The sequence below is a fragment of the Stegastes partitus genome, unplaced genomic scaffold (genome assembly GCF_000690725.1).
Source record: "Stegastes partitus isolate 25-593 unplaced genomic scaffold, Stegastes_partitus-1.0.2 Scaffold182, whole genome shotgun sequence".
Taxonomy (NCBI): Eukaryota; Metazoa; Chordata; class Actinopteri; family Pomacentridae; genus Stegastes; species Stegastes partitus.
Genome location: NW_007577913.1, coordinates 380,691 through 395,890, shown reverse-complemented (window position 1 = coordinate 395,890; position 15,200 = coordinate 380,691). Strand labels below are relative to the sequence as shown.

The 15,200-nt window shown below is 41.8% G+C and overlaps 1 protein-coding gene across 1 annotated transcript in view; it reads left to right on the top strand.

Annotated features, from left to right (window-relative positions):
- The window catches only part of suclg2 (succinate-CoA ligase GDP-forming subunit beta), a 101,062-nt gene extending 93,624 nt beyond the window's left edge, over positions 1-7,438 (top strand). The window contains exon 11 of the mRNA XM_008280126.1: positions 6,316-7,438. Coding sequence (XP_008278348.1) covers positions 6,316-6,428 — 113 coding nt within the window. The 3' untranslated portion in view covers positions 6,429-7,438. The remainder of the gene's footprint in view (positions 1-6,315) is intronic.
- Positions 7,439-15,200: the final 7,762 nt, after the last annotated feature.

The window sequence follows — 15,200 nt, the reverse complement described above, 5'->3', positions numbered from 1 at the left end:
TCCTTTAGTCTTGACAGCATCATTATAGTTTAAATAGCGATGGGCTGCGGCCATAAAGTTAAACAGATATGCATGTACACGTACGTACCAGCAGATTTATACGCATGCACGCACGCTGACTGGTTTATACGCAGATAATTTAGCAGTTTTAAATCAAACATTTGCTTTATGTTCGGTTGTAAATATCTGAATTTGTGTCCAATTTTTCATCCAGCATCAACTTTCTCCTAGAAATCGTGAATCTTGTTCCTACTCTTTGCTTCTACAAAGATTCCAACAAAAAAAAAAATGTTTAGGTCCTGCCTTGACATGACACTTTTCTTCATAGCCATGTAGGAATATAAAGAAATGCAGAAGTTCGGTTGCGTAAACAAACCCCAAGCGTGTCCCTTCCTGGCTCATAACAGCGTCTTGTATCCCTTAATGGAACTGGAGCCACTTTGAACCTTGTTACTCTCTCTGTGGCTTCTGTGTGGATCTGTGGTTGCCTGGACCTCTGGTTGCCCCCCAACCACACCAGCAGAGCTCCCCTGGTGGAGGCTGTGGCCAGCGGGAGCTAGTGATTGCCCCTACACCCACAACCCTAAGTCCCAGACCGCCTCCACTTAAGCGACGCACCCTCGGCGGCCTGTTCCACAAACGCTGATGTAATTGCAGCTTCAGTGCAGAATCCCCATCTGGTGAAACTCAGTCCACGTCAGCAAGCAAGGATCTCAACCTGCCCTGGTGGCCCTCTGAACGCCTCCGTGTTTCACTCTCTTTCTTTATTTAATGTGCATCAAGGTGGGATTATTTATTTATTCTTGTTTGATGTGTTTATAATATTAATAAGGAAAGGCACTGTATTTATATAGAACCTTCTACAAGCAGAGTTTTCAAAGCGCTTTATAGACAAGAAAAGAAGGATATTCAGGAAGACCACTGAACCACAAAAGACCAAACAGAAGGAGGAAGACCAGGGAGGTAAATGTGTAGAAATTGAGTTAAACACGGTACAAGATTTTCAAAATGAAGCAACACAGCAACACCAGATAAAATAGTAAAACGCCACATCCAAGTAAAGGACAAGTGGAATAAAAGAAAATGGAGAGTAAAACCATGAACACAAGGCTAAAAAGAAAAAAATAGGAGTAGTACAAGTAAATAAATACTTAAAGTAAATAAAGAGCAAAAGAGAATAAAATCAATACAATTTAAAAATCAATTAGATGACATAAATAGATGATATATATCTAAATAGATGTATGCGTCCAAATTTATTTATTTTTTGTTTTTTATTGTAGCATTAGAATTATTAGTATATTAGTAATTACTGTGTATCGCTGCAGTTAATTGCTTAAATATTGATGCATATTTTATGTTAAATCCATTGATTATATATAGGAACCTGTAATATTGTGATAAATCATAGGGTGATCAGGGAGTGGGAGTTAATAAGTTTATACTTCTTCCTGCTCCTTTTCAAACTCATATTTGTTCATTTTTTCCCTTGTTTTTTACTTTGTTTTTAGTTTTATTTCATTTGAAATAAATATGTCATTCATTCATTCATTGGCTGTATACTTTGATAAATAAGCTCAAGTGGTTACATTGAAAGTAAGGTGGCTAAATTACAATTAAACCTTTACTTGTAGTCATCTTCATTAAGTAAATATCAATAACGACTGAGAGGAAATTTTCTCTCGTCACAGATCGTACAGCGACATCACAGCCTCAGTCGGACGAATGAATGCCACACACAAAGAAACACACCAGACTATGATCTTATTTAATACAATAAGGCTCTTTGTTTGAGGTGAAAACACAGCAGACGAGGTCAAACTGCATCTGAGCCGAAGACGCAGTTTTAAATAAAACACGCTTAGCTACAGTACGTCTTTCTTTAACAGCAGTCTAGACAACGTAAGAAACATGAAAAGTTTGATTAATGACTGGCTAGCACATCAAAGGAGGAGCATCCCGCTCTGCGTTCAAATGAGAAGCATTTGATGTTTGACACACAGGAGCATGGCTCATCCAGTTTTGGCTGTGAAGGGGGAGAAAAACTCACTGTTTAGCGCTGATTATTATGAGGATTAACAATCAAAGTCAGAACAAGTATGATGACATTCAGTGATAAAAGAGCTCGCGTTTACTTTAATTTGAGGTAAGACTTCAAGCTGCTGCTATTTGCTGTTTAGCTTATATAAATTCTGCAACATCAAACAGTAAACTTTCTCTCTTAATATTTAGTGATATTATGGACTGTTTTATTGGGGGAGGGGGGGTATTTTTCTCTCAAATATTTGCTGCCTGTAAATCATCTGCTCTCAGATTAATCTGCTGTCAAACTCTGAAGCCTGAGCAAAAAGCCTCAGCAAACATTCCAGATACCTGAGGATTCTCTTTAATCTGTTACAGAACAGCTTCGACATTGACGAAATAAAATGTGGGAAAAAAAACACGGTATAAATGATATAAATTTAAATATTACACTTACACAATCGTTAAACTAATTAAAAAGTTGTTTTTTTGCTGTGTGAGGTGAGGAATCTAATTTTTAAAAAACTGTCACTTAATTCAACTGTATGCAACTTTTTTTTTTTCTGCCCGTGTAGTGAAAATATAACAAGATAATAGGCTTTATTATTTCTTTCTTTCTTAACAAAGACGTGTTGACACTTCATAGCGTGTGTGTGGTGAGTTCATAAAGTCATTAATGTCAGTCACTGCAGCTGTTTACACTGAAAGGACATTTGCAAGAGTAGAGTATATTGTGTAATGTTACGCAGTTTTAAGATTGTAGAACATAATAAACATCTCTCACATAATACAGGTTCAGTTTAGTTTGTTAATCGGCTTTGCTGATGGAAATAAGCCTTGAGCTGCATCAGAACAGTTTAGTCGTTTAAACGGAGCCATTGTTTGACTCCACTCGCTGGATTCAGATCAGTCCGACAGTAAACACTTGTTGATTTCGTTGCTCGGCTTGACATGAACCGAAAGGGTTGGAGAGTTAACTTTGACTGTATAGTTCTTTACAGCCGCTGCACACGAAGAGAAACTGAAGGAGATAAACTATCAAGCATCTTTTCTTCCCTTATCTGTACCTCGTTCAAGACCGTATTCTTCCTCATGTCCCTGACACACAGGGAAACATTACAGCTACAGATTTTTTTCCCTGTATGTCTGAGACGACGGCAGACTGTGTCCTCGTTCTCATCAGATGTTAGCTTCACTAAACACAGCTTGTTAAGACGGAATTAGTCACAATTTTTTAGGATCTGCAGCATCAACAGAACTCCTCCAGCACAAGTCCTTGGCACAGCCCCAAACCCTATTATCCTGTTGAAATATAGTGGCCTGTAATTGACTCAGATTAAAGTGACATTTTCACAACAGCCACGAGTAAGCCTGCTAATTGGAGCGGAGATCCGGCAGAAATGTGTTGTAAAGTGGTGATGCATCACATGGAGGAATACTTTGGGCTGCCAGATACTCTGCTGTTTCCTTGTTGTTGTTGTTGTTTTGGCTAAGCTAGTCAGTTGATCCATTGTTTAGCAGTTTGGACAAAATGCAGAGTTGTGAAAAGTGGTGGGGATGTGGTTTTTAGGCTGGATTGAAATACCAACAAACGCTTGCTACAAAACAAAGTGCAGACAAACGAGCGAGTTCTAGTAATTAGCGGGCTGACGGACAGCTCTATAAAACCCTACAGATAGTGTACGCTGTGATCAGTTTCTGCTATACTTTACTTTTAACCATTTTAACCACCAGTTTATTTTATGACGTGTAATTCCATTTTAAAATAAAAGTCCTTGTGAATGTGTGTGTGTGCATACTGTGCACTGTATGTCCCTATCCAGACTGTGAGTAGGTCTCTGGCAGCACCTAGTGGCTGCAGGTGAACACACACATTCATATACTTAGCATACTCTAAACACACACACACACACACACACACACACTTCACACCCACCCAGTGATGCTGTCTCCAGCTGGGCTCCGGTCTTTGCCGCTGCTGCTGTGAGCTATCAGTGCTCCCTACTGCTCACAGTGGAACTGCAGTCGACTGACGCACACACACACACATGCGGAGAGAGAGCCGCACAAACGCCCGTCTCTTCTTTCTCACTCCCACAGATGTGTGATTCCACCCCCGTCGCATTCTATATGGATAACACACAGGTAGCACAGATGCAGTCGTCTAAACAATGCAGCACGCGCTATTGCTGCTAATGAATATTTATGGATTGGAGGGGGAAAAAAAAAATATAGTGTATGTGTTGTTGGCTTTATTTGGTTCCTATATATACATTTTCCATAGGCATATTTATCTTTTCAGTATATGTCTTGCATTATGTATTTTCCGTGGGCTCCATATGGCTGTTTTCCCTCGCGTTAAGTTTTATCTCGTGTTGTTTCAAGTTTGTTGCACTGCAGCTTCGTTTTAATCATCTGACAAATAAACCGGTGTGATGGTGTGGATGCCGGTTTAAGTTCATGGGTCAGCCTGTTGAATGTAAAGCATTGCCAATTGAGAAACACACACACACACACACACACACAGAGGATATCGTCTGCGATCTGATGAGAAAATGACTTGAGACACCCGATCCCCTGTTTACGTGCCAGAGCAAGGTCTCTTCCTGCTCTTATTCTAATTAATTACATCGCAGAATTGATTGTTTGCAGTGTGAGGCTGCAGAAATGTGTTCGGAATGACTTATAATATAGCTGGACAAAAGAGATGAAATATTAGGCGTTAAGTGGCGCTGGTAATAGAATTCCTCATGAAAGGTCTATTGATCAGGGTGGCCGGGCCTCCGGAGAATTCACATATCATGCAGTCTTAATTACACGCCAGCCAGGAGAGCTAAGGTCAACCTGTAAGCGTCTGAGCATGCCTACACAATCCACTCGCTTAACGGCAGCCAGACACCGAATGCACACGAGCTGCAGTCACATCACACCTACTTTAATTTGTGCAGTTGATATAAAATGATTCTATCAAGTGTCAACAAAGTGTGAAAAACGCACATCACGTGTTTTCAGAGGCCAGGTTCAGGTTACTATCCTGAGAGGCGAATAAAGAATTGAAAATTAGAAGTTGTTCAAAGAAGAAGCCTGTGTTTGTTTTTTGTATATCCCAGCTTGGGAACATGTGGTCACAGTGCAGGATCAGCTGTGATAAGGAGACGGTAGGGTTAAGGGCTCAAATCTCCAAACTTCTGATCAGTAACCCAGAGACACCACTGCCTCATAAATAACTGTTGCAGTTTTACATGTATGGCATAACATTTAACGCTGCACAGCTCAGAAGCTGACAAGATTTGTTTTTAATATGTGGTTTAGTCGGTACATTAAGGCAAAAGTAATCAGATTACACAGTTTTTCAGTTTTCAGTATGTGACTGTGACTATTTTAAATGAGATCAGATGAGCCTGTATGATTGTTCAAGGGGGAGATTTGGGTGTTAAAACTGCACTAAGACAGAAAAACGTATAAATGCTGAAAAAGCAGACAACCAATACTAAAAAAAAAAGGAAGCAATCAAATGCAAAATAATAATTCAAAGCCCCCATTAAAAGACAGAACAGAGAATTGTTGATACCAGATCAGACAGATTCTGTAAATGGCCTTTTTCTTTTCTGGCCATATTCATGTGTGAAGTCAGTAAATGCCACATAAACAGCTGGCTTTTGTTGTTTTAGCAGCGAGGGGGCGATTCTGCTTCATTTGACCTTTTGCTCTGTTGCCCTCTCCCTCTCTCTCTCTCTCTCTCTCCCTCCCCTCGTCCTTCCGTCCACCGCGGCGCCCCCTGCCCTGTGTTGTGACAGGCTTGTCAGCCTTGTATTTGGCTGAGCAGTGTGCAGCGCTGGGAGGCAGCCAGTTCGCTGTGTAGAGCCTCGGGGCTGAGCAGGATGTCTCTGGGTGTCTCTTTTCTCTCTCGCTCTCTCTGCTTGGTTGCGGGTCTACCAGGGCCGTGGGTGCCACCGTATCACCCAGCACCTGCTACCCCTGACCTTGCTGCAGCCAGGGGAGCACACACACACACACACACACACACACACACAAAAATTTGCCCTTTTGTCATTCGTTCACGCTCAAAGCCGCTTTCGGATCAGCGGTCGAATGTGCCGCCGTTGACCCATGACTCCATCCATCTGCCTGCGTGGATTGATCCCTCCAGAGGAAGTCTCCGTCTTTCACACGACGTGGTTTTGAACATCGGTGCAGATGGCAGATCAGGTTCAACCTTGTAAAGACGGTTTTTTTGTTGCGTGTCATTTCCATTGTTGCCTGTTTGTAACAGCGTTTTCTTGTGTCTGGTAGGGACCAACGTCCACGAGGCGAAGAGGATTCTGAGTGAGAGCGGCCTGCCCATCACCGCCGCAGAAGACCTGGACGATGCCGCCAAGAAAGCAGTGGCTGCCATCAAGAAATAGAAAAGCTGTGTAAAAACTCACCACGCTCTGTCCGCCCATCACTAACATTCATGTCAGCCTTAGATCATCGCCATCAGACTTTTTCTTACACATGCAGAACCAGAAGACTGTGTTCTCAGAGGCCTTTTCTTTTTGTTTAACACATGTTTTTCACACATCATGCTTTCTGAGGTGGCTTATGACGCCTTACACAATTCAACTTTTTCTAATTATTGCTTCTGTGCGGTGCAAATTGACTGCTTTTTTTAATTTCTAATCATTTCCCCCATTTAAATACATACTAACTGGGAGAATCACTTCCATGCTTCTTGTTATTTTACAGTAGAAAAAGTCAACATAATCCTTTCATAAACTGTTAGAAAACTCTTGCGACATCTGTCAAAGGTTGGATGGAGAGCCAGTACTTCATGCATTCCATTTTTCAAGGCAAAACACAGCTTCTTTTCTCTCTCTCTACATATTGTTTCATTTCTATGGAATATTAACTGAGAAAGACATTTTCCATTTTCACGTCCAGCCTTTTGTGTACGATACTTTAAAGGCTCAGACGACGATTCATGAGCTGTGAAGGCGTTTCGTTGGCACCAGCTGTAACTGAAGCGAATGAAAGCGTTGCAGCGAGCTCTAAACTTTGGATCAATCCGGCTGTTTACTTTATTGTCCAAGTTAGTTACAAAGCCTTACCTGTGTTTCAAACGAGGTATGAAGTACCCACTCTGTGAATTTGTACATCATGTCTTATTTATAAAGTGCTCCGATGATATACAGCCTGTTGCCTGCTTTAATCTGTGCCTATTAAATGCAGGCCGAAGGCTTTTGGAAACTATCTTGGCAACTCTTTCATTTCCAGCAAATAGTTTCTAACAGAGGTGTTGAGAAAACGAATCAGAAAAGAGAAATTGTACTTTTCTTTTTTAATAATCATGAATGTATATTGACAGGATCTCTGGAATACAGTGTCAAAACTGTGTATATAATTTGAGATATTAAAAACAAATGTTTCAAGACGACTTACTCGCGTTTGTTCATCCTGGGGGAAAACTGGCAGCAGATGGAGAGCAAGGAGGATGTGGAAATAACATTCTGCTGCTTGTACTGGTTTCCTCTGAAGAAAGTACATTTGCAGAATAAATGTTGGGAAAGCAGAACCTCAGCAGTTTGGGCAGTTGTTTGCCTTTGAGCCCTGACACGATCGACTACCTGAGCAAGAGAAAACACAGCCCAGCCTTGAGGTAACTTTTGCATATACGCCAGATACTTCTTCGAGTAGTTCGAGTGATCTTTGCAGTATGCGAGTCAGTTTGTTTTTGCTTTAGATCCACCAGTGTTTTGTCCCAAATCCGAAAGTATTCTGTTTACTGTCATATAACAAAAGAAAAGCATCAAATCCTCACATTTGAGAAGCTGGAATCAGCAAATATTTCCCCTTGCTGTCAGGGAAAAAACACAGATCAAAGGGCAGGTTTAGTGTAAGTTCAACTTTGTTTTGATCGGTCCGCCCATGTGGAAGGTTGGCAAAGCTCTATGTCTACCAAGCGTTTAGTTTAATATGCAACCACTGTTGGAAAAAGCTTTTTCACAATAACAGTTCAATGTCATTTCTGTCCTCTGGTCATAATTTAGTCTATAAAACTTTAGAAAGTGTAAAAGTTCATCATCGTTTCCCAGATTACAAAGTAACAACTTTAACTGTCTGGTTTTGTCCAATGACATTCAGTGTTTTTTAAATTTCTTGAGTAAGTTCGGTGTTGACTTTAACATGTTTGGTATTTTTGCTGAAAGAATTATGATTTTGTTTCTTTTTTATTAAAAAAAGTAGTTGTCAATAAAGTGTCTTGGGGTCGGTTTACTAGTAATTCAATTAATATTATTTATTTTTTGGTACATGCTCATATTCTAATGCCTCGCAATAAAAGGCACAAACATTTCTATAAAAAGGCTGTTGATCTATAAAATGAAAGGGCCACGACTTGTAAAATAAACAATTAAAGAAGCGTATTTAAGAATTTTTGTCGCCGTATGATCTTGTGTTCAGATATGTTGTACAGCATGTTTATTATCGCCGCGGACTTAAAACTTATTAATCAAATCACAAAATGATGCCAGTTTATTATGTTTGCATTTAAAACACTGATTCAGATTCATTTGTCTACCGTGAGCCACAGTTTTCACTAAATATTTATCCAAAATCTAAAAATGTGTGTAATTCACAGCATATTGTACATTTCCAACAGTTTTTTTGTCCTACAAGTCTTCTTTCTTTTGTGCTTTTCATCTGCTGATCAGTGAGCACACAAACACAGTTAAACTCCTCAACTCGCCCACCTTCAGTCCTCTAATGAAACTCAAGTGTACGTCGTCCCAAGAGAGAGACTCGAACGGCGCGATTGTCCTTCATAGGCCCTGTGCGAGCCATACCGAGAGACAGAGAGTTGACTGAGACCTCTTCCTGTCAGACACACCGACTGTGTGATGGATTATCTGTCAGGCAATCTGAGAGGACGCCCAGACTCACAGGATCGACTGCCACCTCCATGAAAGACACACATACAAAGCACTTTTTTTTTCTTCTCGTATGCACCAGAGAGGAACACTCTCTGTCTCAAACTGGAGCTCCACTCTTAAAACACCAGCAAACTTGTTTTTTCCTGACTGGACAAAGTCAAGAGTACTCCACAAGTCCCACCGCTCAGTGCTGCAGTCGCCACGCAGCTTTGTTAGAGTTCGAGGTGACACACTGCGTATTAACGGGATGATATTAAGGGAAATTGCTCGGCAGCTACTACAATTTATTTGCAATGTATTAATTTTTAGCGTCCCTATCACTGCGAGCCATCTCAAGACACAAGCTCCGAGGTCTGGTGCTCTGCGCTGCACCGTGCCAGCCAGCCGAGCCGTAAAAATGGGCTGAAGGGTTCAATAATTGCCTTATTTCATGCTCTTCCCTCCGTGTGTCAGAAATATCCCCGCTGATGGATTGGACGGAGGAATTTAAGGCTTGTTAAAGCGGGCTTCTTGGGCCCTGATATTGTTTAATTCAGTGTCAAGCTGGAGGTCACAACGAAATGTGCACACTGATTTACTGGGCAAAATTAGTGCCGCTCCTTCATATAAATATAGATGAGGAGGAAAGAAGCTTTGGAGGTCAGCCCGAAGACTTCTATCATGTAGCCCGCTGCTTTTAACTCGGCTAATACCTCCGTGGGTGAGAGAACCGGGGTGTTGTTTTAAATGACCCTCCGGACGGGCTGCTCCTTTAATTAAGCTGAATTATTATGCCGCGGGAGTTTTATTTTTCACTCTTGGTGGCTCACTTTATTTGCCTGTGTAATTGTCCATTTTGCTTTCTCAAAACACGGCAGCTTTTTTATGTGCTTTCTGAATTGATGTCAGAATGGTAATTGCCACTTTATGAAGCTGCTTTCGGTGTTTAAGCGTGTTGGGAGAACCGCTGCTCGTGAAAAGCATTCTTTCAGACAACAGGGTCAAGGCCGTCTCTAAGGAAATATTGGATATTTATTGAGTAATTTGGAAGCAACAACGATGAACATATTAGTTCATAAAAAAGCAATAGTGGTATGAATTGCCTCCGGCTATTGTACTTCATCTTTCAGGGACAAGGGGTTGTTCAGTATTTACAATTTTCTGCCTGTGCTTCTGTCGACCAGGCGGTGGACTGATAAGGGTGTGTGTGTGTGTGTCATTATATTGATGTGCCCGTCCTTGTATGCAGGTTCATGCAGAAGTTCTAAAAGCTGGTAACATGTGAGGTGTGTCAGAAAAGGTCCAGGACTGGTGTCACATAAGATATATTTCAAACCCAAACTTTCCCCTTCAGACGATCAACCAGCTACAAAGAGATCTGTTTGCTTCGTTCAGCGCACGAGAAGATTTGTGGCAGGACGAGTCGTGGCTGCTTCACCATGACAACACACCTGCTCACAACCCCCTGAGCATCCCACAGTTCCTGGCTGAGAAGAACATCGCCGTGCTGGAGCAACCTCCCTACTCACCCCACTTGGCTCCATGGGATATTTTCCTCTTAACCAAGCTCAAGGGGGTCATCAAGGGGACCCGTTTTGAAGACATGGACCACATCAAGATGGCTGTGACGACGGAGCTGTGGAGGATCCAGGAAGAATGGTGCATGGTGGTGTGGCAGGGAAGGCTGGGAAAGAGTGTTAGACTCCAGGGGGATTACTTGAAAACTTGAGGTTTGTAATTTGGATTTGAAATATATCTTTTGTGACACCAGTCCTGGAAATTTTCTGACACACCTCGTATCCTCTGTGGGCTCATACAAACATTGTTTTTTTCCTTTTCTCATTCACAGAAAGTGCGGCCTCACCTCTCCACAGCCATTATTGTGTTCCCACTACTCTGATATCACACACACAAAAAAAGCTGTTGACAGGTTTTATGAAGGAAAAGCAGCACAGCGAGGTAAAAAGTAAAACCGTCAAAAGTGAAGGAGGGGCCGAGGCTGTCGGCGGAGCGCTTTGTTACCGCGCTGCTGTTGAGGTCCTCAGATTTGGCCTTGGCTCACAGATGAGCAGAAAAATCCATTTCCCTCTCTCCAAACTGTTGTCAGTATGTCTGTAATTGAAGGACTTGGAATCGATTTAAATTACCTTGGCTGTCTCGAGAAATTGAGCGAAGAGGAGGCACATTTAAAAAGTTGCAATAAGCAACACACCTCCTGAATCTTCCTTTTTTCCATGACAATCTCTTGTTTCCAGCCTGTCTCCCAGCAGCTCCCGCAATCAATAAACTTCGAGCGTCTCTTTTAGCTTCCCAGTGCAAAGTTGGCGCCCGCAAGTGAGAAGAATTTGGGAGCTTGTTTCCAGTGGTTCCCATTCAGCCTTTCCTTCCTTCCTTCCTTCCTTCCTTCCTTCCTTCCTTCCTTCCTTCCTTCCTTCCTTCCTTCCCTCTGTGCTCTGCTCATCCGTCAATTCTGCCTTCATGACGGCTTTATTCCTTCCGATTTTTCTTTTGTTTCTATGCTTTCTTCGATTTGCTGCTTTAAAACCTTCTTCCTCTGTTTCCTTTTTCACTTTTTCATCCAACATCATAGCGTCAGTCCTTCCTTCCTTCCTTCCTTCCTTCCTTCCTTCCTTCCTTCCTTCCTTCCTTCCTTCCTTCCTACACTTTCTCTCCCATTTGCTGTATTTGTTCTCTTAGTCAGCATCTGCCTTTTTCTTTCGTTCTTGCATCCATCATTTTATCCTTCTATCCTTTTTCTGCTTCAGTTCTTTGCTATCATCTATCTTTTGTTTTTGCTTTGCTTTCTGTTTTCTTCAATCCTTTGTATCGTCCATCCATCCTTCATACATCCTCTCTTCCCTCCTTCATCCTTTCTTCCACATTTGTCACTTCCTGTTTCTTTTAATTCTTTCCCTTCTTCCTTCATCTTTTCTACATTTTACTCACAATTCATTTTGTCTTTCTTATATATTTACTCTCACTCTTCTCATTCCTTCTGCACCTTTCATTCATTCACTCATTATATTTCTTCACTCCCCTTCGCCCTTCCTTCTATTCTTGCTCCCTTCCCGTCTCTGTCATTTCCCTTACTTCCAATTATCCTCAAGGTAGGCCGCTAACAACCCTTCACACTTAAAGAAAAGCCCTCGCGTAATAGGGGCTGCAAAAAGAAAGAGAGGAAAGTTAGGCTAAACACACCTCGCTATGAGTTTTTGAAAACATTTCTTAGTTCCCATCTGCCAGATCGACTTTCTCCTCGCTGCATCGTGAATTCTGGCGAGCTGCCTGCGATCCTGTCGTCTACAAAGCAGGCATCAGTGGAGCGGCCTCCGGTGTGGGAAAAAGAAGTCTCCTCTTGGAATGACAGTAGTTAAAAGCTCATTTGGTGTGACCTCTGAAAGCCAACGCCCCCTAATTAAAACAGTGGCAGCGGCAACAGAATGCTGTTTCAAATTGCTTGATAATTAGGCTCCCCAGTTATCCTGGTGGAGCGCTCGGCAGGTGTTCGGGCTGACATGCTCAGACACTCCATTGTCCCACAATGCCGCGCTTTGAGGCCGTCTGCCGAGTTAAAAATAAGGGTGAAACGCAATTCTGAGGGCGCAACAGTATGGCACGGTGATGACAACACGCTGCTGAAATTGAGTTGCTTTTGTTGCTTTTGAGTTGTTCTGATTGTTTTTTTTCTGTTTCTCTCCTACACTTTATCTTATTTTTTCTTCCTCAGGTGGCTAAACGCGCGAGTGCTGGTGAACATGGAGGCGTATTCGGCTGGTTTTGATCTCAGCTTTTCAAAATAGCGTACACTCACTCCCAATAACTTGATCCATCAACTTCATGAATCATGCTGGATGCAGCGTGCGGATGTGTGTGTGTGTGTGTGTGTGTGTGTGTGCAGCGCGGGCTGCGCCTCGGGGTGAAGGTGACTTTGACAGTTAATAGCGATAACGGTTACTTTCCACCGCCTCCTTTTCTGCCTCTGTCGTCTCATACTCAGGCTGAATATATGAAACCTGTGAGTGTCGGTCGCTATTGCCATCAAATGACTCTGCCTGCAGCGCGTGCTGAGAGGAGGGTTTGTGCCGAGCGCCAGGGAAAAGTGGCCTGTCACCTGTGATTTTGGCAACAATATAGAGCCGAGCAGTAATGGCAAGATGAAGGCTGCTGCCTCGCTGAGGTACTCTCACACATCCAGCTACAAACAGACACAGTAAACAAGGTGATGAAGTTTAGCATGTGCGTTAAGATACGCCTTGTGGAAGATGCGGGAGCTCTGGGTAATCAGAGTAGGTGTATTTCTGTTTATTTTTACTTGTATACTGTGGATGTGTGTCAAGATCCACATGAACCTCAAATCTGTGCATATTTCTCTGTGTGTGTGTGTGTGTGTGTGTGTGTGTTCTGTTTATTCTCTGTGGGAAGATGTGATGAGCTGTTTGTGTAGTGAAATATGCTTGAAGGTTTGTTTGTATTCACGGTTGCAAGTGAATTGCTTTTCCCCAAAAGTTAAACTCATGCCAAGTTAGCGCATCTTGGCCTGGAATATTTAAATCATATGACAGCAATTTGCATGAGCTGAATACGTTGACTAATTGTAAACTTTGTCTTACCTTTGTTTACCTGCTGTGGTTTTTGCTGAGCACACAGGCTCAGTGTGTTTACGCTGTAGTGCGCATTCATTAGTGGGAGCTTTCACCGGGCCGTCCTCTTGTTCTCTTGGCTGCTTAGCTGCCTCGCTGGAGCAGTTTGGGATTAAAAGCCTTGCTTGTGAGCACAGTAACGGTAGTCGGTCAAGATAGTGTTTGCTGAGGCTGTGCAGGAGGTGCTCAGACTTAGTTCAGTCTTCAGACAATGATACTTTATGATACAAGTAAGCCAGCCTGCCTTGTTGGCCTAAGTTTATTGGCAAGCAAACCTGATCTGAGGTTTAGAATAATGTGAGGCAGGATTTTACATCTCTGTGAAAGCATGGCAAGCATTATGTAAACAGTAGAAATATCATGTTTATATTACAAAATAATCTACAAGAACTGTGTGCTTGCTCTTGGCAAAAGTTGGACCAAGTTCAGCGGGCCTCATGACCCTGTTTTTTTTTTTTTATCAGCTTCATTATAATGAATGAGGAGGCTGTGTATTCTCTCAGTGTCTTCATCAGCTTGAACACAGCAGTGATACTTGGTGGGAAGCTGTTGAGGGAAAGTGTTCTAGCAACTATGTGGGTGCTCAAGTAAAAGTATTAAAAATATTTATTGTAGAGTTTTTTTTAAGTGTTGAATAAAGCTGTTGTGGGAAATTCGCATTTTCTTGAAAACACTTCTAGAGCCCACAAAAATACTATTCTATATTATAGTGAGTTTTCATACTAAATTACCAAGAAGTCTGAAAAGTGAAACCATTGTAAACGTGCCTTAAACCTGCATTCTTTCTGACTGCCAGCAGGAGGCGAGTCATATGCTTGTAAAAAAATAACCAAAAATGGCTCAACTTCTAAGTTGATTTATTACCTCAGAAAGCATTTTCTGGATGAGTTTGTGGTCTCAATTATTAATTTAAAATCTCCTTCAATATAGCATGCTTTGCAATTTGAAAAATATGGTCCTATTTAATTAAAAAGATGGACAAAAACCTGCTACCTTAGCAACTGGTCAGTCAATCAGGACAACCAAAATTAAAACAGGGAGCAAGGAGAGCCTTCCCCAGATGGATAAAACAAAATCCGGACACAGTTTTCTTATTAAAACAAACAAAAAACAAAATCAGTTTTCGTAGCCATTAAAGCCCCATTTTATATTTGGGTAAATAGTGTATCTTTATTTTAAGCGTTGGGCCTCTAAACTGCTGCCACATTGCTTGAAAACGAGCTAAATGTTCTCTTCTTTAACCAAGCATTTCAAGGGGTATAAATTCACATATTTTTACAGTAATTCTATTTAATATAGAGATAGAAAGGGAGCTGCCAGCAGATGCTTATGGATTAGATCATATAACATCACATAAAAGCTGCTCCACTGCCAATAATAGCTCAGACTGAGCAGTAGTAACTGGTTTCCCATGGCGCTGGTAATGTGTGGTAAGTACAGGTTGTGAGGAAGTTAACCCATAGGTTAACGTAATGGTAACTGTTCAGCCAAAGCCTAATAAAGAACAAACTCTACCGTCTCAGCCACATCTGGTCACACCTGGCTCCAAAAAAATAAGATAAGACAACACAAAGACTCGCCACTTCAAAGTGGTTGTCCACAATATTATTTGGTGTCGATATACTGACTATGCACACTTCTTTCATAC